The sequence below is a fragment of the Trachurus japonicus genome, chromosome 3 (genome assembly GCF_045865225.1).
Source record: "Trachurus japonicus isolate A0001 chromosome 3, Traja_1.0".
Lineage (NCBI taxonomy): Eukaryota > Metazoa > Chordata > Actinopteri > Carangiformes > Carangidae > Trachurus > Trachurus japonicus.
Genome location: NC_140909.1, coordinates 22,906,714 through 22,930,086, shown reverse-complemented (window position 1 = coordinate 22,930,086; position 23,373 = coordinate 22,906,714). Strand labels below are relative to the sequence as shown.

At 42.5% G+C, this 23,373-nt stretch overlaps 1 protein-coding gene across 1 annotated transcript in view; it reads left to right on the top strand.

Moving 5' to 3' along the window:
* Positions 1-23,373, top strand: part of cep89 (centrosomal protein 89) — a 64,315-nt gene that overhangs the window by 6,935 nt on the left and 34,007 nt on the right. Inside the window, exons 7-15 of the mRNA XM_085767280.1 lie at positions 2,653-2,871; positions 3,658-3,800; positions 9,733-9,816; positions 10,551-10,654; positions 11,633-11,757; positions 11,863-12,043; positions 12,807-12,974; positions 15,230-15,371; positions 18,555-18,644. Of these exons, the coding sequence (XP_085623406.1) occupies positions 2,653-2,871; positions 3,658-3,800; positions 9,733-9,816; positions 10,551-10,654; positions 11,633-11,757; positions 11,863-12,043; positions 12,807-12,974; positions 15,230-15,371; positions 18,555-18,644 (1,256 nt within the window). The remainder of the gene's footprint in view (positions 1-2,652; positions 2,872-3,657; positions 3,801-9,732; positions 9,817-10,550; positions 10,655-11,632; positions 11,758-11,862; positions 12,044-12,806; positions 12,975-15,229; positions 15,372-18,554; positions 18,645-23,373) is intronic.

The following is a 23,373-nucleotide window of genomic DNA, read 5'->3' as shown; positions in this document are numbered from 1 at the left end:
AACCGTAGAAAGGAAAGACGGGGTATTTCTTCTTCACACACCGTGGCTGTAGTAGCCTCCACCTCCAACAAGGCTGGCCTTCTTGATCAGTTTGTTCAGTCTTTTTTTGTCAGCATTTGAGATACTGCCCCCCCCAGCAGACCACAACATAGAAAATGGCTGACACCACAACAAACAGGTGCGTCGGAGCATGGGATTGGAGTCAACAAGGAAAAAAGGGTCTCCCGCACACTGTCCAATCACTTGCAAAAAACTTTATTGTATAAGAAACAATGTTTTGGTCCTCAGGACCTTTTTCAAGCAGGCACTGTCATTACATTTCCAGTATTAAAACCTTTGTGATAGGGGTCTGTAGAAGGAATAAACCAACTCTTTATTTAGGGGAGACCGGGGATGGTTGTAACATTTTTTGTCTCAGCTCCTATAACTTGCATAGTGTTCATGGTTGGGCTCTCAAATTTTGACACAGAATACTCTCATTTGTCCACTACAAGTAGCAGTGCCTTGAACTTCTTAAACTATATCACAGAATTCACTATTTGATGTCAAATGCAAGGAGTGCCAGTGCCACAACCTGGGGTAAGTTGTAACAGTGAGATTAAAAACTAAAAACTGAGACCAAACCAAAAAATATAGATCTATGTAAGTTTATTGTGCATGTTCCAACACTAAAGCATCTTCCTGTGGTTCAGTATGAACAAAAAAAACCCCATCACTGACGGCTAAATAAGCAGTGACAGTGGTGTGGATCCTACCATTAGAAAGCTGTATTAAAGAACATATTCTGATAAATACCATTGAAGGGTGTATATGAATGGAAACCTTCAGCAGGAGGTCAAAAGCAGCTAATAATCCGGGTAAAATTCCAGGAAAGATGGTGACACTTAATGACACTTAATAAAACAACAAAGATAAAAGGTGTTACAACCATCCCCACCCCTGTCAGTCATTGTTTGACCAGCTGTACCAGCATGGTGGTTTGAAATAAACATTGATGAAATGACTCACATTTTACCTAAGAACCTGCTCTTTCATCTTATACAAGTTACCTAATTCAAACGCCAACGGTATCGATACTAGTCAGAACTTGGATTTGTTCTAAAACATTAGTTTCTGACCTAAAAAAATGTTTTTGGGCTGTAAAACCTACACACTTCTTCATAGAGCCATTCAAATTCATATGCAATATTAGTGAGGGAGTGATAACACATGATATTGATTACATCACTCTAATGTTATCCCTTGTTGGTAAAAGTGATGCTGTTACAACCATCCCCGGTCTCCCCTATAGTATAACTTGCTTTGAGTGGGGAAAAATAATTGAGCAATTATCTATGATTAGTTTCCACCTGCTTCATACGACTTTTGACTCGTTGCTCTACCATCCACCACATGCTGCTGCTGACTGGTACTGCAGCCCTCTCTCTTTATGCACTTTGGGCACAATTTGGACATTTCACTTAGGGGTGTACTCACTTTTGTTGCCAGTGGTTCAGACATTAATGGCTGTGTGTTGAGTTTTTTTTTTTTTAAGGGAACAGCAAATTTACACTGTTACACAAGCTGTACATCAGGGGTGGGGAACCTTTTTCATATCAAGGGCCATTTCAATTTTTATAAAGTCCTCCGAGGGCCATAGCCTACTATTATGATCACATAACTAGCGAAAAAAGTCTAACTGCTGTGTTATAAGCCTCATGATTGCTGCATTTCTAGACTCACCTAATGTGATGGCTGGAACTGTTTTTCACGAACTCTCCTTCAGCGTGAGGTTTCAGCTTCGTGGCTATTTTTTATTCGCCACCACAAAACTTGCACGCGTAATGTTCTCTCTGTCAGTCTGCGGTCATGAGACAGCTACTTGTTGAGTACCCAAACTCCGACGAAGAGCATTCATTTTATCCAAACGCATTGTCCTCTCAACTCGTCAAGTTGTTTCAAGCTGCCAGCGCCTCGCCACAAACTAGGCACACTGGCTTGCCTTTCACTTCAACAAAGAAAAAGTAATTTGTCCATTTTTCCTGGAATACGCGACATTCTGCGTCCACCTCCCTTTTCTTGACAGTCGCCATGATCCATCACTTGTCAATCACTCCGGCCCAATGCAATGACAGTAGCCTACATCACATGCTGTGTTCACTGACCCTGACGTTGACTCGGACATAGGACATAGGCCGTCTGTTTCTCTCAGAAAACGAATGGCTGGCGATATATTTTTTCCTGCTTTTTTTTTTATTTTTAAATTTATTCATATATGCATAACATATAAAATATAAAAATTGTATTGCATTGCGGGCCGATTGAAATGGTCTCGCGGGCCGTATACGGCCCGGAGGCCGGACGTTCCCCACCCCTGCTGTACATTGACTACTTTACATTGTATCAAAGTGTCATATCTTCAGTGCTGTCCCATGAAAAGATATAATATTTAAAGTAATGTCAGGGGTGTACTCACTTTTGTGAGATACTGTAACTTATCAAGCGATGTATCTTGACTTAACACAAACATTACTTTTATTGATGTAACTAACATGTAGGAATCTTTCAAGATATAGCAAGTATCTCACAAGTGATATTCTGTGTGATGGTATTTGATACATTTCCACTTTCCACCTGTTTTTTCAAACAAATAATTAACCTTTTATATTTCAGCTGTGCCACCCATCCTTACCACTGATGCCCCAAGCCAAGCCAGAAACACAAAACACCCCAACCTGCCATCTCCAGCACCCAGGAAGGTGTACAGTGAGGTGCAGAGGAAGTCCGCTCGGGCTGTGCCAAAGAAAGCAAGAATGGCAGGGGAACAAACGCTGCTAGAGGAGAGACTTCAGCGCCTGGAACAGGAATCCTCAAAGCTGAGGTCATCCACAGGTAGAATGCTGGAGCCACAATAGATATACAGGCTGAAGGAGAATCAGAGTGTAGAAAGAAGTAATAGGGGAAAAGGGAGGAAGCGAAATGAGAAATGAAGCAGAGAAATGCATGTGCAATGGTGAAAGGAAGGAAGTAGGGATGACATTGCAGGATAGATATATGACTGTTATTCTCGCTCCACCACAGCATGATGAGAAGAAGAGGGAGATGGGACAATGAAAAGATACATGAAAGTGACATAAATCAAAAAGGTTAAATGGAGGATGGAAAACTGGCAGTCTAAATGGGCAGCAGCAGGCTGGCTTGGTGTTTAGTGTCTCTGACCTCCTGGTGGCCAGGAGCGAGTAGTATGGAAAAATACTGGAGTTCTCCTGCAGTCTCTGATTACATTGATTATGTACTCTTTATTAGCCCAAGGGGGAAATTCTGTTTTCCTTCCTCAGGCTGAGCTTCAGTGTCAGCCAGCACACCACTCGGAGTGTCTCACTAAGCAACCCTGTCAAACTCTATGGATTAGATTTTACCTGTTACAGTATCTCCATTCTCTCTTCTAATTTATTTATTTATTTATTTTTATTAACTTTTATTTATACAGGTAAAATCTCATTGAGACCCAGGGTCTCATTTACAAGAGAGACCTGTTCTAAAAACTATATTAATAAGTATGGCATGTAAGGACGTATAAGTGTATTATGTCTTTCTTTTTAAGTATCATGGGACCCAGAATAATATCATTATTTCGTGTCTTGGAAATATTTATAACCTAATGCACTGTGCTTCCAGGGAGTGAGGCAGAACTACAGAATTTGAGGCAACACGCTCAGGAGCTGGTGGATGAAAATGATACCCTCAAATTGACAGTTCACCACTTGAATGTGGAGCTGAGCCACTACCAAACCCACGTCAGACAACCATCCAAACAGGAGGTATGACAACACACAAGATGATACCTCTGCTTCTCATTTTAGACATGAAGTAAAGTTTTATGTTTGATTCTCTCCTGTGTTTTTGATTCACAATGCATGTTTTGTGGCAACTCAATCAAATTTACATAGTGACAATTCATTAGTGTGACCACCTAAAGCCTGGCTGTAGCTCAAATGGTACTGTTACAGATTTCCTTCTGAATCAGTAGAGTTTGAGTTCCAGGTATAAAAAGCTTATCTGTAGAAAACCCCCCACTGTCAGGGAATGGCCATGAGAACATTTCCACTTATCAGTCAGCTCAAGTTGCCAGAAAAAAAATTAAAGCAGGTGTGTGTGTATTCTACTGTTCTCACCTTGTCTTCTCTCTTTACCACTGAAATTGAGTCTATTTCATTCTTTAATATAATCATTTCTATCACTTTTTCTCTTTATTTAAAGCTATGGTCTACGATTTGAAAGAGGATGAGAAAAATTTGAAAAAAGCACCCCCTCACACACCCCGCCCCGCCCCTCCGAGCTCGTACGGCCCGTCCCTCGGAGCCTCCTCGCGACACGCCCCAGAGTGGAGCAAGCAACAAGCCTGCTGCCTGCAGAAACCAAACGCGGCTTTGAATGTGGAGTAAAATGTCATATTCACAGTCACAACTTCCACAATAAAACCAAAGATTACCTGTTCAACATAAACTCAGCACTGCCGCTGCAGCCTGACCGGGTCTCTCTGCACCGCAACGCCACACACAGGACCCTGTCCTGGGTCACCCAGCGCGAAGAGTCTCCGTGTAGCTCGGCTGTGCTCGGCACTAGCCTACTAATGGCGGCGGCGCCAGTCCCGATGCCGCCGCTGTGCACCAGCTGCCGGTAATGAGGCGGTGCCAGTTGCCGTCGTCGCCGTCCCCGGCAACGGGACCACGGCGACCGCTGGTACGGGCAGCGCCGCCATTAGCAGCCATTAGCACAGCCTCATGCTACAGGGAGACTCCTCGCGCTGGGTGACCGGGCACATGGTGCTGTGCCTGGGGGAGAGGAGCAGAAAGACCGGGGCCTGGAGCTCCGCGGTGCCGCAGTGCAGAGAGACCCGGTCAGGCTGCGGCTGGAAGCTGGGGAGGGGCGGGGAGAGGAGGAAGACCAGGGTAGCTCAGCAGGGCCGCGGTGTGCAGAGCACCCCGGTCAGGCTGCAGCTGCGGCTGGAAGTGGCTGTGTGTCAGGGAGAGGATCAGGGAGACTCGACGTGGCACCGGTACCAGTAATAAGGGCAGCAACACATTCTGTGCTTCTGTACTGTGTTTCTCTGAATCCTAGTGGGCTTTCAGCGGCAGACCGACCGGGGGTGGGGGGCCAGCAGGCGCTGAATTCGTGGGTTCATGTGTCTGTGGCTGAGCAGCAGAGCGGTTACAACTACTTGTAGTTTCTAAGCGGAAGGGGGTGGGGACGAGGCGGGTCGAGGAGGAGCAGGCGAGACGAGGGGATTGGATGGAGGGTACGAGCCAGTGGGAGCCGGACGGGGCGCGCAGCGCCCATTGGTCAATTTCTATGCAGGCCCACGGCTGATAGACTGAATGGATTTTTTTGGTTCTTTTTGCTATTTATATTGTGTATATCGGACCACAGGACCATAATCGCTGTATAAACGATGTTAATAATAATTAAAGCCGCAAGCGGCGATGATCGGCCCTCGCTCGACCCATGCGACCGCGGGGGCCTGAGGTGTGCGGGGGCCGTGGCGCGAAGCGAGAATGGCGAAAAAGCGCTGCGGGAGCGGAAAAACGCAACGTGCGGTTCGTCCACTAGATGGCGCTACGAAGCCAGAAGCGGGTAGCGGCGTTCAGGAGCTGACCGGGATCAAGCACCTGAAGTTTGATGTGAATCGGACAATGTAAATGTAAAACAGGTCACTTCCTGTTACCACCAGGGGGCGCATTTGTATGAATCCAGATGTGGGTAGGTGTGATCAGGGGCTGACCAGGATCACACATGTCAGGTTTGAAGTTAATCGGACAATGTAAATGTAAAACAGGTCACTTCCTGTTACCACCAGGGGGCGCATTTGTATGAACCCAGATGTGGGTAGGTGTGTTTAGGGGCAGTGGCTCATCAAATATGTAAAATTTGAAGTCGATCGGACAAGTTAAGTGTAAACCAGGTCACTTCCTGTTACCACCGGGGGGCGCATTGAGTAAAGTGGGCGTGCCATTCAGCGGAACGTTCAGGGTGGAGCCATCATCATCTTCAGCAAGTTTGAAGCTGATAGGATGAAGTATGTGGGCGTTAGAGCTGTTAGAAGGTGAAATGGCGAGGAAACATGAAGTCGCCAAAAATTGGCAAGGCCGCAGAAGCCACGCCCTTTGACGTAGAGACCTATGGAGCACAAGGTTGGATCAGCATGGCATCTCGATAACCTGTAGGCAATTTGAAGTAGATCGGGCGAAATTAGTGGGAGGAGTTAAAGATTTTAATGTAAAAAATGGTCACTTCCTGTTACCACCGGGGGGCGCTTTGAGTAAAGTGAGATATTGATATATCGGGCGAATCAGTGACTCACCCCCATAATTTCCTTCAAGTTTGAAGTTGATAGGATAAAGCATGTGGGCGTGACAGCCAACCGAATGTTGGTGGCGTTCGAGCCTATGTTTGGCGCCCATTGGAAGCCACGCCCTTTGACGTATTGACCTACGGAGCACATGCTGTACTCAGCTAGGTCTGAAGATGTTGTCTATCAAATTTGGAGCGTGTCGTGCGAACCGTTTCGGACGAGTTAATTTGGCGCCAAAAACGACCAATTCAAAATGGCCGACTTCCTGTTGACATTTCACCATGACATTAAGAGGCTTTTTTGTATATCTGGGTATGGTACATATGTGTACCGAATTTTGTAGGTCTACGCCAAAGTAAGCAAAATTGTCTATGGGACTTTTCAAAATTTGTAGGGGGCGCTATTTCGCCATGTCGCGTCGGACATGTGCGACCACCACATATATCGAATTTCGGATCAGGCCGGACGTCCGGGCAAAAGTTCACGCATTTTCGAAGTCGGGAAAGGGGCCAAATTGGGGCATTTAGGTGACGGAATAATAAGAATAAAAAACAGCGCGATTTCAATAGGCCTTCGCCGGGCGAGTGCTACTCGCCGCTCGGGCCTAATTACCAATGCTCCAAATCGTAGACCATAGCTTTAATTAAAGTTAGTTTTTATACAGATTCTATAAACAGCACGCCACAGCTCTAGCATTAAAATACATTTCTTTCCAGCCAAACTGTTAAGACAGATAAGAGATAAAGATCTGTCTTTGAACCAGAACCCTGCAGAGCATAAGGTCTGCTTTTTGAAATAAAGCAGTTTCCTGCTCCACTCTGTCGCTCTCTGTCCATTCTGGGCTGTTGTGTGTTAATCATAGCCTCCACATGCCATGTCTTCACACCAGGAGATCTTCTGCTCTCATCGTTACCAGCTCCCTCTGTGGCTGCATGTCTCTGCTAGCTCTCATTATGGGCAAGTGAAGTGTGGTGGGTGAAGGGATGAGATAAAGGAAAAAGATTAGTGAGTCGTTTTACAGTAGAATAATACAGTAATAAGAGAAAGCCGATACATTTTCTGCTTCAACTGGTGGCATTGAACATTGCTATTAATTACTTTTGAGATCTGAAACATCTGGGTGTCTAATTGTCCCCAAAGCAGACCACAAACAAAGTGGAGAAGCAGCTTTCTCTGTCTACGCACCCAAGCTCTGGAATACCCTACCCCTCTACATCAAACAAGCCGCCTCCGTGAACATCTTTAAAAAGGAACTAAAAACACATCTTTATACCAAAGCCCTCTTGATTTATAATAATTGAATTTTATTGTTAACACTATTAAGATGAATCTTAAATGTGAGTTACACGGCAACGTATGAAAAGCGCTATAAAAATAAAGTTATTATTATTATTTAAAGCAGAAGTAAGCGATCCGGTCGTTTTGGCGAATGCTGCGTTCCAGGCAGGCTTTTGAAACCGTAAATTACAGCTTCAAGTCACGACTTACGACTTTGTAGCGTTCCAGGCAACCCACTCATGTTTTTCCAACCTGTTTGACCTGTGAAAGTGCACTATAACGGCCACTCGTAACTTCCGACCCGTGAACTCGTACCAGGTCGAACTGGTACGACTTCACAGGTCGGAAAAACACGAGTTACCTTGAACGCACCATAACGTCTTGTCAGCCAATGGAGTTAGCAGCCCCCGCCCTCGTCATGGATCTATTGGTCCTCGTCCCTACGTCACCACATTCAGGCGCATCCCTTGGCTGCACACACAGCCCTTCATGCCGTTCTCTCTCCTCATTGGATAAAACTTGTAGGATACGAGAAAAGTTTTCTCCTCGGCTCAGAGCAGAGCAGAGTGACTGACAGACCCGTGTTTCGGTCCAAACATTGTATGTAAGTGATTGCTGTCGGAAGATATAATTATTTAAGACTTATGTTAACACAGAAATATCGCTTACTTCTGCTTTAAGTAAAACAAATCTCCTTGCCACAATGTTTACTGCAAATAAATCACAGCCAAGTCCTAACAGTATGCAGTGTTTATTTTTCACCCATTATAGTCCAGTAATTTTAGGCCAAAAAAGGGGTCAACGTTAAACAAATTGCAACAGAAGCAAACTCAACTGATTTTGTATCCTCAGCATGTCCTGAGTGAGGGAAAAAAAGCCCCGAAGAATCCCATTAGGGGAAAGTTTCGAAAAACACCCAAACATATCCCATTTATACGAATATAAAAAGTTTTTTTCACGTGAATAGGGTAAAATTTTTAACCTTTAGATATCTCCATGAAAATTACTGAGTTGATTACTTACATTAAGACAAACAAAAAATGTATTACAAGTTTTTTGAAATTATTTGTTAACATGAGCAAATTTGCATACATCTGCATAAATTTGCATAAATCGCACCGTTTTGACGGCACATGTACATATGAAGTTGCTGTGGTGGTACCGGCATGAAAATTGGAATGAGTTGACTCCATCGGTCAACCGACAAGTTGACCACTTTAAATTTCAAGATGACTGCAATTTTTCAAGACAGCCACATTCTTAGTAGAACAGGTAAAATGTCTCTATTAATGCTCATGGGCCTAAATTGGTTCCATTCCTTAAGTTTCTTAACTGTAATATGTTAACAAGATTGAACAAGACATTTTCACCTGCTCCTCCCAATGTTTAGATCAGGTGCTGTATGTATGCAAATTAGCCAGACGTAATGTCATACCTGCTCTACTAAGGATGTGGCTGTCTTGAAAAATTAACCAAAACCCGGCCATAGCAGCGTATTTCAGTTTGTGCGAATAAGGGGATTTTACAGTCATCTTGAAATTTAAAGTGGTCAACTTGTCGGTTGACCGATGGAGTCAACTCACTCCAATTTTCATGCCGGTACCACCACAGCAACTTCATATATACATGTGCCGTCAAAACGGTACAATTTATGCAGATTTATGCAAATGTATGCACATTTGCTCATGTTAACAAAGAATTTCAAAAAACTTGTAATACATTTTTTGTTCGTCTTAATGTAAGTAATCAACTCAGTAATTTTCATGGAGATATCTAAAGGTAAAAAATTTTACCCTATTCACGTGAAAATAAATGTTTATATGCGTATAAATGGGATATATTTGGGTGTTTTTCGAAACTTTCCCCTAATGGGATTCTTCGGGGCTTTTTTTCCCTCACTCAGGACATGCTGAGGATACAAAATCAGTTGAGTTTGCTTCTGTTGCAATTTGTTTAACCTTTTCTCATAAAATGACTGGACTATTATTATTGTTTTTTTAATACGGTATTTATTATTTCTGAGGTGAAAATGATCCCTGTGAGAGATACTGTAGATGTATGACTCTCAAGTTGCAGCTTTTCTTTTTTTTTTTGATGATTCCTGTGTTTCTTCTTTTTTGTAGCATGACACAAACTATTCATCTCCCCGACTGCTGGCTTACGAAGAAAGGATAAAAGAGAAAGATGCATTACTGCGAACCACAGAGGTAAAGTGTGCATGACTCACTGGATTTGTGTGAGATTTTATTGCTTCAACTAACTGTGAACTAGTTACTAGATATTCGTGATAATATAACATGGGCTGTGCATGTAATGTACTCCCTTAGATATAATGTCTGGGAGGCAGGACATACATGACCAAACCAACCAAATGAATGTATGTTTTATTTTTCAGATGTAACATACAACAGAAGTAACTGTGATTTTAGAGAGAAACAGTGGCTGCCTGTTATTGTATTTGTTGTAAGACTGTCAGTTGATGTGGTCAAGCTGACCACATCAGTTTTTCTCCATTTAGAAGCACAACTTAATCTTGACTCAAGAACCATGGGTTATCTCAAAAGAAAGTGGAGATAAAAGGAATGTGTTGGTTAGTGAATAAATAAGTGATATGTGGGGAAAACTTGACCTTGCCTTCTTTAGTAGATATTAGACAAATAAGACTCAAAAAGCATTCAGTCAGAGAAAAAACACAATGATGATGAGACTCTATACTCAGCAGGTTTATGTACATGGAGGTAACGGTGACAGCAGGAGCACAGCTGTTCCAAGCTATTGTCACAGTCATGACTGATGTCTTATTACCGGATCCTTATTCCTTGCAGTGGTGGTGCTAGTGGCGTAGAATACCCTTTTCGGTATTGTTTTTTAGTCACCAGTTTAAAAACTCTTAATTTGTATCCTAAATCCGAATATTATGTGTTTTGTCTGCTTGCAACAGGAAGAGGTGAAAAGTTTGCGTGCTCATGTAGAGGGAGTGATCAAAGAAAACCAGAGACTCCGTGATGAAACTGCAAAGGTCGGAGGGGTCAGCCAGAAGGACTGGTGAGAAGAAATCTATTCTGTGTGTGTGTGTGTGTGTGTGTGTGTGTGTGTATGGTGGTTAAGCACTGTCAGCACTTCCTGGACTGTCAGCAATCATTCTCCTGATATAGTAGAAAAGTAACGCCTCCTCTTTTCTCTTCTGCACCACTGTTTGCCTGTCTCTGGGTCTGTTATTTAAGTTTACAGTACATTGTATGAAATAATGAAATAAAATTATTGTAAAACCTTTTGATTTTCCTATAATCTGCTATATCTTCCCCTTCACTACTCTTCCCTCTCACTTATCTTAAAGCAGAAGTAAGCGATCCGGTCGTTTTGGCTAATGCTGCGTTCCGGGCAGGCTTTTGAAACCGTAAATTACAGCTTCACGTCACGACTTACGACTTTGTAGCGTTCCAGGCAGCCCACTCGTGTTTTTCCGACCTGCTTTACCTGTGAAAGTGCACTATAATGGCCACTCGTAACTTCTGACCCATGAACTCGTACCAGATCGAACTGGTATGACTTCACAGGTCGGAAAAACAGGAGTTACGAGAACGCACCATAACGTCTTGTCAGCCGATGGAGTTAGCAGCCCCCGCCCTCGTCATGGATCTATTGGTCCTCGTCCCTGCACACACAGCCCTTCATGCCGTTCTCTCTCCTCATTGGATAAAACTTGTAGGATACGAGAAAAGTTTTCTACTCGGCTCAGAGCAGAGCAGAGTGACAGACAGACCCGTGTTTTGGTCCAAACACTCTATGTAAGTGATTGCTGTCGGAAGATATAACTATTGAAGACTTATATTAACACAAAAATATCGCTTACTTCTGCTTTAATATAATGCTGACACAAACTTACGGTATCTTCACATTATAAGATAATTTTTACCAACCTCACTTTTAGTTCCAAGTTCTCTGATAGTCAACAATGTAGTATTACTTCATACCTGGCTAACTCAATTTAAACATAATCTCTCTCCCTCTTTCTCTCTGCAGTCATCAACTACATCAACTACAACAGCAGGCCATTATGGTGCTGAAGGACAACCAGATTTTGATTGATCAACTTGAGGCTCAGCACATGGGGGCTAAAGCCAGCCGCAGTAAACACCACTCTGAAGGTACAGAAAATCAAATGTAGTGTAGTTTTCTTTTTATGATCTGCTGTGTTTTGATTTTGACTGTTTACACCCAGTTTCCCTCCCCTCTGTCCTCTCTCTGTGTAGTGTCGAAAGTGTCTAAGCAACTACTGTTGTTGGAGGCAGAAAAGCAGCGTTTGGAGGAGGATCTGGAAGAGAGCAGGAGGCAGGTGCAGAAAAATATAAGAGAGGTCCAAGTCCTGCAGGCCCACCTGAAGGATGCCGTCACCTGGGATGAACACTGCAACATTACTGGAAAACTCAGGAGGTATCACAATAATGCCTCTTATTTTATTGCATACCTTTAAAGATAAGAGCCACAAGCATTCTTCTGCTGAGTGAGGACACAGCTCTTTTCTCTTGTGTCGAGTCAAACAATTTAACATATTAGATTAGTGGTACGCATTCTCTCTAGCCATATGTGAGCCCATATTCTCCTCCAGATGTAAGAGCTTTTGCCATTGCCAAGAGCTCACTTAAGCTTTGTTGTAGTTGAGCTTCTTATTAATTCAATGTACAACTGATTTGCGGTTTATAAAACAGGAAGTAGCACCTGAAGATTTATGGTTTTAATTGCAAGAGGCATTAAGATCTGAAGAATAGTAATAATAATCTAATGATGTAAATTAGTATTAGGTTTTACATACATGTATTTGTTAATGCTCTGATACCTCTTTTCATAGAAACACAGCTTTCCCCCCGCCACACACACACACACAGCAGTGACATCAAGTGAATTGGATAGGGCTGGGCAAGGGGTTATTGTGTGCGGAACAAATCAGGTTTTTGATACAGATTGGGCAACAGCACAACTAAAGTACTGCTTTCCGACTGAGTGGGTGTCAGTGTCATAAGTAATGTGAACTGTGGAAACTGCTGCCTCCTCTAATGCACGAACCTTCTAGTCAGGCTTGCCTCCCCATCCTCCACACCCACACCTGTTCACCCAAAGCTGTCAGCCTAGGGGAAACACTGATCAAATAGCAGATGTTGTGTTATAATGTGCTGAAAAGTCTGCTCTTGGCTCCCAGGCAGCTGGAGCAGCAGGAGAGAAGGAACAGGAGTGAGACGGACCAGCTGCTTCTTAGAGTGTCCCGTCTGGAAGAAGAGAATAGGAGTCTGGCTCTGGACAAAGCCAATCTGACTGCTGATGTAAAGACAATGGAGGCTGAGATGGAGCTCACCAGACAAGCCAACAGGTACTTAATATTCACCGGCCTATGTCAGCTATTATACCATACATGAACACTGGTGCATGCCAGACATGTCCTCGATGGATGTATTTCTAAGGGACGTGTTTTGTCAGTTAAGTCATCACAAGGTCAAATTATATTTGCGTTTACATTCTAACTGTATTATGGACACAGGTGTAAAACTGAATGTGGTTAGCGTCTAAATCCAATAATGAAACGTCACTTTGTGAACCTGAGCAGGTAGCAATTAGGACAGACAGATGGGGCAGCTTGCTCAGCACCTGTGGTCAAAAGACTGGACTATACCTGCTCTTATGCTCTTCTCCAAACCTGTGTGTTGTAAGCTGTGTTTGACCCATTATTGTCAGAATAGATTTTCTGTGGGAAAGTGACTGAAAAAGTCATTGGTTTGATCTCTGGACTCATGGGATAAGTCTGGGCACGGGCCGGTAAAGGTCTTTGTTATCTTTAAACTGTTTAAGTGGAGCTGCTGTAGCCTCGTAAACCAACGTCTCACGGAAATGCATTTCATTTCATTTCGACGGAGAGTCTGGCCTCATTCCCCTTGTAAGCGTTTGGGGTGGACGGGAGCTGGGCGGGAGTAGTAGCGTTGACAGACAACCCCATTCAGCCAATCAGCAAGTTGGTGTAGTGACGGGGCGTTGCACCAGTCGGTCCCTGATTGGCCAATGTGCTGTGTCAATCACAGCGGCGACGCTGATTGGCTCGGCCTTCTTAGGGTTTCAGGCCAAACGCTTACAGCGGGAATGAGGCCAGACTCTCCCTCAGAAATTAAATGAATTTCATTTCTGGGAGAGGCTGGTTTACGAGGCTAGAGCTGCTGTGCTGGCTGGAGATCAGCCTGTGATTAATTGGGGAGATCCCAGAGGCCTGTTACTACAAAGCAGGATTTTATCTTATCGAGGTAACTTCAGGGTTAACTCTGGCCTGGGTTTTCTGTACTATGACAGTGGTTCACTTCTTACCGTGGTAACTTATGCTGAACGGCTAACCAAAGTCTGGAGTAGGTTATGTTCCAGATTGAGATCGCCAGGTAAAAAAGCTCCGCCTCCTGACTAATCAGTTCTCTTGGAAAAGGCCATCACCGTTGTTAGGTGATCGAATATTGCAGGCTACATACAGGAAGTGTCCCCAAAAAAAACTGGGAGCTCTGATAATTCTTAGTTTTTAGATGAACATCTCTGAAGGAGATACATTCTCTCTCTCTCTCTCTCTCTCTCTCTCTCTCTCTCTCTCTCTCTCTCTCTCTCTCTATCTATCTATCTATCTATCTATCTATCTATCTATCTATCTATCTATCTATCTATCTCTCTATCTATCTATCTATCTATCTATGAGAGATACATTTTTTCATCAGAGGGACTGACAAACCTCTGTGAGTGAAACGCTCCACTCTGCTGCTGCAGCTGCTGTCAGACGTGTCCATGTCTGTGATTGGTCAGATGCTACGAACAACGAACTCCACTCGTTTCATGTGAACACACTCATAAGAAACCTGGGTTGATAACCACCGTCGTGTGACTGCTTAGTACTATTTCATTTCATATACTTTAATTGTCCCTGTAGGGAAATTTGTCGTGGACTCACTGATGGTCCGCAGTTTAAAAATAAAAAGAACAGCAACATTGAATAATCGCGCCAGGCAACACACATCACACATACAAGACAGGTGCACAGCAAACAAACAACTAGTCGAGTTACTAATATTTGGCATATTTTAAAATGTGTTTATTTGCCAAAGGTTTTGAGTACAAAACCATGCAGTATGTAATAAAAGTAAAAAAAAACAAAAACTTTTCATTCTGATTTGATAATCGGCTCTTTATAATATAATATCATTCATACAGTAGGCTATATAGTAGTATCAGTCAGTCATTTAACTGTTTAGTACATAAGAATGAAGAGCGTTATTTGTTTGGTCTGCTTTGGTCTCTTGGAACCTTCTCTGCTCCCTGTAGGCAAAAACTGAGATTATCTTGACTTTCTCATTTTGAGGTGTAAAGATTGTCAGGAGGTGTTTGATTAACCAACAGTGTTTTCACCCTGTCCCCACTGAGCCGACAGGGACTCTATTATCCAGTTATGTGCTCGGGTCTATTTTCTGGTCTTCTCCTGTGCTTATGTCTACCATGTTCTCGTTAACCCCTGTTAACCCCTGTCTGTTATTTCTCCCCATCTTCTTTCTTAATCATTCACTTAAATCGTCATTTACCCATTCTGTCCTTCCCTTCGTCATCCAGGAAGGCTGAGAGGAGAATGAGTGTGTTGAAGCGGCAGAAGGAGGAGTTTGTACTGAAGGAGGAAAAGATTCGGCATTACCTGGGAGCTGTCATTTCTGTGGCGGAGCATATTTCCCAGGAGAGAGATCAACTGTTACACATGGTACTACTAATGCCACTGATAATGCAAAATTATTTTGTATTAATCATAGTGCACATTACACATGATACTGTTGACACTGTGGGCTTAGTGAGACCCGATTCCACCTCCACACATATGGCTCATCCAGTGTGTCCTTGACCTTAGATGGTGTCATGAAAGGGAAATTCACACCATCATAATTTTACCAATTTTCTATCATACTTCACAGTCAACAAGACAAAAAACCAGTTGTTCCAGACTCACAGAGTTTATTTAACCTTTAGGCTGTTAAAATGGGTGGCAGGTGAAGCAGCAATTGAAAGACAGAAACCAAAATTCAGTGGGTTTATCTGGAAAGCAGTGGTTATTTGTGGGTCACCACTGTGCAGGCAGGTAGGATTATAAAAACAAGCTGGCCCAGAGCACAGGCTGTCAGGAATCGCTGACATGTTATAGCAGCACAGGCAATCTGGGAAATGCCTGGTAACCATAGAGCTGCCCTCTACATTACAGAGAATCTAACAGATCTACAGAGACAGGGAAACTAGAGAGCAGCTTTTTGATACCTTTGGCACCTGGTAACTTTTGGCGCTTTCCCACTGGCGCGGCATGGCACGGCACGGTACGGTATGTTTGCTTTTCCACTAGCCCTAGTCCCTGGTACCAGGTACCATTTTTAGTACCTCCTCGGCCCTGGTTCCAAGCGAGCCGAAGCGATACTATAACGTGACGTCAGCCGACTGCCTTCCGCTGATTGGGCAGAGCGTCCTCGCTGGAAGTCACTGGAAGAGTCGCGAGCGTTACGTCCGACATGAGAATCAAATTTCAAAAACAGAGCGGCAACAGCGCCAGCTGATCTGTATCAAAACTGTTGTTATTCCTTCACCTGAGTTAAATGTTGCTGTGTGTAAAAGCACACTGTGGTCTGTTAACGAGGTGCAGACGAGTGAGTTTGGAGCTGACGAGCGGATCGAAAAAAGAGACACGGACAATGCGGCCCCGCGATTGCCTCCGCGATCACCCCCCCCGTCGACCCCGCCCCCGCTGAGAAGGTACTAGAGAACTCAGCTGTAGTGGAAAATAGGGCCCGACCGATATGGATTTTTTGGGGCCGATGCCGATTACGATTATTAGGGGGGGAAAAATCCGATAACCGATTAATCGGCCGATTATTATTATTTTTTAATTAAGTTTTAAAATTGTATTACTATAATAATATATCTATATATATTATATAATATATAAATTAGGGCTGCCTGGTCGACCAAAAAATCATTAGCCAACCAAAATTTCATTGGTCGATTGGTGAGTGACCCAATAGATGTTTCTATTACTAGAAGAATGGCTGAACTCTGAGAATCAGCCAGATGACATTTGCTGTCAGAGTTGGTAATACAGGAAAATCTCAGCGTTGAACTATGTCTATATTGAGCTCTCATACGCTTGCAGAATGTGCCTGACAGGCAGTAATGAGCTGCTGCTGTACACATGGACCAGGAGGGTGCATTGAATGAAGGTATTCATGTTGGTAAATCTGGCTCTGACCTGACAAGTGGAAGTGTTGTGTGCCAACTCCAGGCTGCGTACTCCTGAGAGGGCAGTGCACTCACTCAGTGAATTAATATCCTCAAATGCCTGTTAGTTCACTTACTGTAGCTTGATTTTTGTGCAGGCTGTTGACATTCAGATGCAAAAACTTAAACTCGACTAAGGCTTCACTTCGGTCAAAGCTTATAATCAGTTTTTAGTTGCATTTGATTTGTTAATCGATAGTTCAGAGCCAAAAGAATGAACACAGCAAATCTCGCAAGTATTCTGTTACTTGTACATTTTTATGTGATTTAATGTCAGCAAGAAAAAAACACACAAGCATGAAACCATAGAAAATTAATGCTCGGAAAATGTATTGTCGCTGCTATGGAGTGTTGTATTGATTAACTGAAGATTGTTATTATTTCATGAAAAACCCCTTTTGTTCGCTCTGAGGCCTAAACCTGTCTGGATTCACAACATTGCTTTGGTAGTGCATTGTTACATTTACACTTGACTGATGTTATTGCGATTCATACAATGTCTCAGGTAATGCAACATCAGGCTTGGTCTTACTGTACAGTATTATATATTTTCACCATTTTGTGTTTGGACATTGCAATTTTATACATAACAGTCATAGCTACATAATACAACTTATGAAATCAAACACTAAAGCTTATCTGAAACTATAAGTAGCTGCACTGCACTGCGAGCTCTGCTCAGTGTCATGTCTGGCAGGGGAATGGAGAAAGTTTTTCTGGTAAATGTTAATGGATGCAGGGACTTTGCCATATCTGTTTAGTGCATAGCAAGAGCTTGTAGAAGGTCAGACTCGCACTACATCAGAGGCAGCAGGTCTAAAGCTAACAAAAACTAATTTTGTCTGGATGAGGGGGCAAGGTGACCGCAACAGTGTGTGCGTGTGTGTGTTTTTAAGTAAGTACTGTACCGGTTTATATCTTTTTTGCCTTTAGTCGATAGTGTAGTTGAGAGAGAGAGAGAGGAAATGGGAGGCAGAGCGAGGGTGAATGACATGCAACAAAGGGCTACCTGAGTCGAGATTCGATACAGGGCTGGCTGCAAGCGAGGACTATGCGTCTGCTCTACCAACTGAGCTAAATGACGCCCCAAGATATTATTGTTGATTATTTGCTGTATTGTGATTAGAGCACATTAGCAGAACAGCGGAGCTGTTTCCATAAAAAAAGACTAGCACATAAGGTTTAAGTTTTAATTGTGGTAACTGCAGTGACTTTGTAGTCTAGGGTTACAGTATTTATGTTACTGTAGTAACAGTTTACTGAGATTCAGGCTCAGAAGCCAGTTAGAGCTGCCCTTTCTCATTTCTGCAGTTTACGGTGAGCATGATAATCTCATATTAAGTGACCATAGCTATTAGCTAATTGCTTTTGTGGTTTCCCCGTACCCTTTTGAGTTGTGAACTCAGAACTGAACTCACTTAAAGTTGGAGACCTAAATTGAAAATGTTTGTGGCAGTGTTTGTGCCTCCCACAGGGCTACTGCAAATTTCAACTGTCTTCTTTCTCTTCATTTACCCATCTCTCCTATAATCCATTTTTCCAATTTCCTTCACCCACTTGTGCACTCCACCCCCCTCTGTGTTCCACTCTTAGATCAGTAACCTCCCATCTTCCCTCTCTTCCTCTCCAGGCTTCAGTTCTTCAGCAAGAAAAGCAGGGATTCATGAGCAGGATACTGAATGGCACTGTGCGATTTGGAAAACTACAGGAAGAGGTCAAAGTAAGTTCCTTTATTTAAATGTCACATTCTCACCAAAATGAACCCCTATGAAAAGCCTATTTTACCATGAAAATTAAGTGTCAGCATTTTTTCAAAGATAAAATTTCAATCAAATGTTTGAGAAGTTCCTTATAGTTCTGGAGGACTTATCCATTAAATAATATGCGAGTTATTTCAACTATAACTCCTGTTATCAGGCCAGTTTTGGTAGGGTACAACTTTGGGTCAGTTGTTACAACATACACATAAACTTAATTTTGCCCATGATGGCCCTCCACTCTACTTCTTATTGATCAGGCCACTCCAGTGCACTTGATAAACCATCTGTTATCAGGCCTCACCACCACAGTTGTGCCTCTCAGATTGATATCCTTTGAGCTGATCGTATTGGCTCTCTAAGGACTTTAGTTTTCAGTCTTTAACAGAGTCCAGAATCATACCACACAAGTGAGACTGCTGCTGTTAGTTATATGTTTTTTTTTTCTAACCTGTGGCAATTTACAGGGCTTCACGGGCAGTCACACATTCTTTGTTTGCATCTTCTTTATTTCTCATGCTCATTAATTTCTGTTGCTATAAACTATTCCGCTTAACTGACACTGGTGCTATAACTGCCACATATACACAGCAACTATTTTACCAGTTGCCTGGAAACGTTCCTATATACTATTAGTTCATGGACCATAGGTGACATGAGAATACAGAACGGAAATCTCTGTGCAGATACAGTCAGATAGAGACAGACATGATGTCCACCTACAATTGGTAAGGTGTAGGCAAGAGCTTCCTAATAATCATATGAACTGGGGAGAAAGTCATGCAGTGCATATGCACACAGTTGATGAGTAGCACAATGCAGTGTGCAGCACGATGAGCTGCTGGACAGCCACTCGTAGCAATAATTGTTGCTTTCAAAGATCTCTCACTACTGGTGTACATCATTGTCAGCGAGTGCCTTTTCGAGGTAGATGCTATAGATTGTAAACACAGTCTTGACTGTAGACATGAAGACTGAGAAAAACAACAACATAAAAACGTATGGATTCTTCCCAATGGAGCTTATTCAAGGAATCACCATGGTAACCTTTTCTACCTCTGCCTACAGTGTCATCTTGGTTTGAAACTTATCACTATGGCTAACAGTTGTGCTGCAACACTGTATTGGTTCAGCCTCAGTTGGTTTATTATGCTAAGCACAAACATGCTACAGTATTAGTCTTGCTGCAGTAGTGCCTTGCTCCAGGGCCAGTGCTCTGTGTGTGTTCCAGCTGTCAGAGGCTCTTGTCACTTGACCTACGGGAGGGAAAACATTTTAGTAACAATTTTATTTGTGTCTCTATAGCAACAGCCCGGATAGAAAGGGGTGTGTGTTTTCATTTGTGAATGTGATTTCTTTCTGTTGGTGGTGATCAGAGGATTGATAGAGGAAAGTTGTAGATATTTATTCCCTTCCTCCTTTTACGCTTGTGTTCTCCCCATTACCCTCCAAAAATGAGAGATTAAGTAAGACAATGCTTAAAGGAGGAGCTATACCAGAGGTTACACTGGAGCTGTGCATAGAGATTGTTTCAGGTTGTTTTTAGGTTGAAACCACTGCCTGTGATGCACTAAATCCAGGTCATGCATCATCAGGTAATGATACAGTTAATCTCACTTGGATAGACTATTCAAATGACAATAAAAGTCTAACAAGCTGTTGGGTACATTCCTGAGATTTTAAATCTCAATGGTCGTATTCTCTCAAAGACATCAAAATTGAATTTCAAATGTTATACTGTATGTTTTCTGCCTTGCTGTTTTACCTGCCTCAGTCACATTCATACACCACAGTCCCTTTTGTATTCCACTGCATCTCACAGCAGTTAGCAGGTGACTCACTCTGAGATGGCAATGTGAATTCATAGTTGTTTTTTTATCCGTTGCTCTCGCAGCTCATGCAAATGAAATACAACACTACCAAATTCCTGCAGTTGCTTTTTGTTCTAACTCCAGCTTTCACACAGTTGTTATAATAAACCTATGGTTGAAATTAATTTAGCTGCTTATCAGAAACGAGGACAGGGGTTTTGTGTTAAGTGAATGCTGTAAAGAGAGGACAGATTGTAAGTACATTATTCATGTGTAATTAAAATTCATGCCCCATCTTTTTAAACACCTGAAAATGTTGAATATTTTATATGAGTGCTTGTATAAATATAGCTAGGTCACACGTTTGCATGACCCATGCTGCTTGACGTCAGCGTGAGATGACTTACAGGCAGCGAGCCAAATCAAGGAGTTTCTACTCTCAGGACAAATCCTTGATAAGTGACGCCTAACTACACTACATTACTTATTGTCGACGCTGTTAATTAGTATGATTTGTAAAGAAGAACAGTTGAATGACAGTGAGATCTGTGGATTATCCTGTGAGATGCTGTAGTATGGTCTGAGTTGTCTTACATTTACACAAATATGGTAATTCCCTTTCGGAAGTAAGAGAGCCGAGATTTCTATCTTTATACAACCTGCCACTCAAGCTGAGAGAGATGAAAGGCGGGGTCTCATAGATGTCGGACTGTACAATCAGCAGGGCAAACGCTCCACTGAAAAGCACTCTGTCTAACAGCTCTGCCAGCCAGGCAGAAAATAAAACCTCTCTCTACTGTCTGACCTGCTGCCATTGTCTGTCATCTCTCATTACTATGTTTCTCTCTTCTGCCTCCTAGTTTCCAACTGGTTGCACTATAGAATGCTTAGCAGATTTTTTGGGGGGAGATATTTTGGGGTGTTTTTTGCCTCTATTTGAGGGAGAGACTGGGGGAATGACATGTGCAAAGGATCATCTTGGTCAGGAGTCAAACCGACGATCAGCGCTTCAGGCATATGCCAACATGAGGGGCGCTCTCTAACCGAGTCAAAAGGCCATCTCTCGTCTCCAGCACGTCCAGAATTCGGCTGTGAGACTTTTAACGAATACTAAGGGACAAGACCACATAACACCCGTCCTTGCTACTCTGCACTGGTCAAATTTAGGGTTGATTTTAAACGTACTCATTACGTGACTTACAGCCCGCCAAAGTCTCTAAAGTTGACCGGGCATTTTCTATTAGAGCCCCTCAGCTGTGGAACTCAGTAAAAATAAATTGGCACATAAGCAACATGTAGAAAATAATTATCCGTTTATTTCATTGTCTACTAGCATCTTTAATCTGAAGTGTGGCACTAAGAGAGCTGAGGAGATCATGGACAGAAACACAAGAAAACATAGGGCTGGGTAGAGAGACAGTGATAGAACGATATTGACAAAAGAAAGGCAAAACAATCACAGAATTTACTGCACTTACACAGGACCCATTCAGTTCAAACTTATTCTTCCCCAAAATGCTACATGTCAGTTTTTATGAAGGAGATAATTACCTGGAGCTATAATTAATAGTTGAGGGCCCTCAGTTATCAGAGTTGTAAATGACCATGCTTATTGATTGCCACTTCCAGTCGAATTAAAAAGGGAATTTATAAAAGCAAAACATAGTCTAAAGTTTCTTTTAAATGCAGCAGTAAAGGTAACTCAATGCTGGTTACAAATCCAGCAATTCAAGATGTCACACAAATAGCTTTAGCTAAAGGAAAACTACCCTAAATACCACATAAATACAACCATGAGGGGCCACACAATAACAAATCCACATGACTGAATTGTGGCCATATGCAACGGGTCTCATTCATGAAACGAATGTGTGTGAACTGTTGGCAGAGGGAAATTGATGTGCCTTTCTGCATTCATCAATATTTTACTAGCTCCGACCTTTTCATTGCTACCAACAAAATCTACACCTGCTCCTGACTGCTCGTAGTGCTTGTGTCAATTTACAGTAGGATTGTACATAATTATTGCAGTTGCCACCATTGGAAATCACAGTTTTAATTCATATGGAGCTCTGGTAAGTACACAATACACAACTGCCTTTGAAACACTTAATTTAAGATTATAAATATTTGGAGAGAGAGAGGTTTCAGGGATCGGACTGATATGTTGCTGAATGGAAGGAATGGTTTATTTCCGACTACGTACTGAGACCAATTATGTTGTATTTATGCAACATTATGGAACCTACAAGGCCACAAAAAGCACTATTGTACTATTGCCAACATGCTTAATGTCTGCGCCTTAGGCTACACACCCGTACGCATCAAGGTTGCCTTTGCATAACCAGAAAAACTGTCATTCCATAAATGTGTAGCTGATATCTCTCTCTCTCTCTCTCTCTCTCTCTCTCTCTCTCTCTCTCTCTCTCTCTCTCTCACCATCTCGTTGCATTCAGCTGACAGACAGTGTAACTTTTAGTACCACTTGGTCATTTGCCTTGTTCAATCTACCATCAAACTGAAGGTTGTTGCTAAACATTGAAAGAGTATCAAAAAACCTGAGATATGAGACTGGTTTTTATGTGACATATACCAGATAGATTCAAAACAACAACCTGATTGATGTGTGTATTTGAGGCAGAGAGAGGGAGGAGATGGGTTCTGCTAACAACCTAATCATGTATGCCCAAACCTACTGTGACAGACAAATAACAAGTATTGCAGCCAATTGAATTAATTTGGTAATTAGTGTTTAAGATGTGCATCTTGCATGAAAATATTCCTTTTCTTCCTGATATGAAAGATCTGTCATTTTAACAGTGAAAATATCTAGTATGTGGTATTTCATTTGTAGTGCTCCTTTCTCATCAGGTGCTGTGTT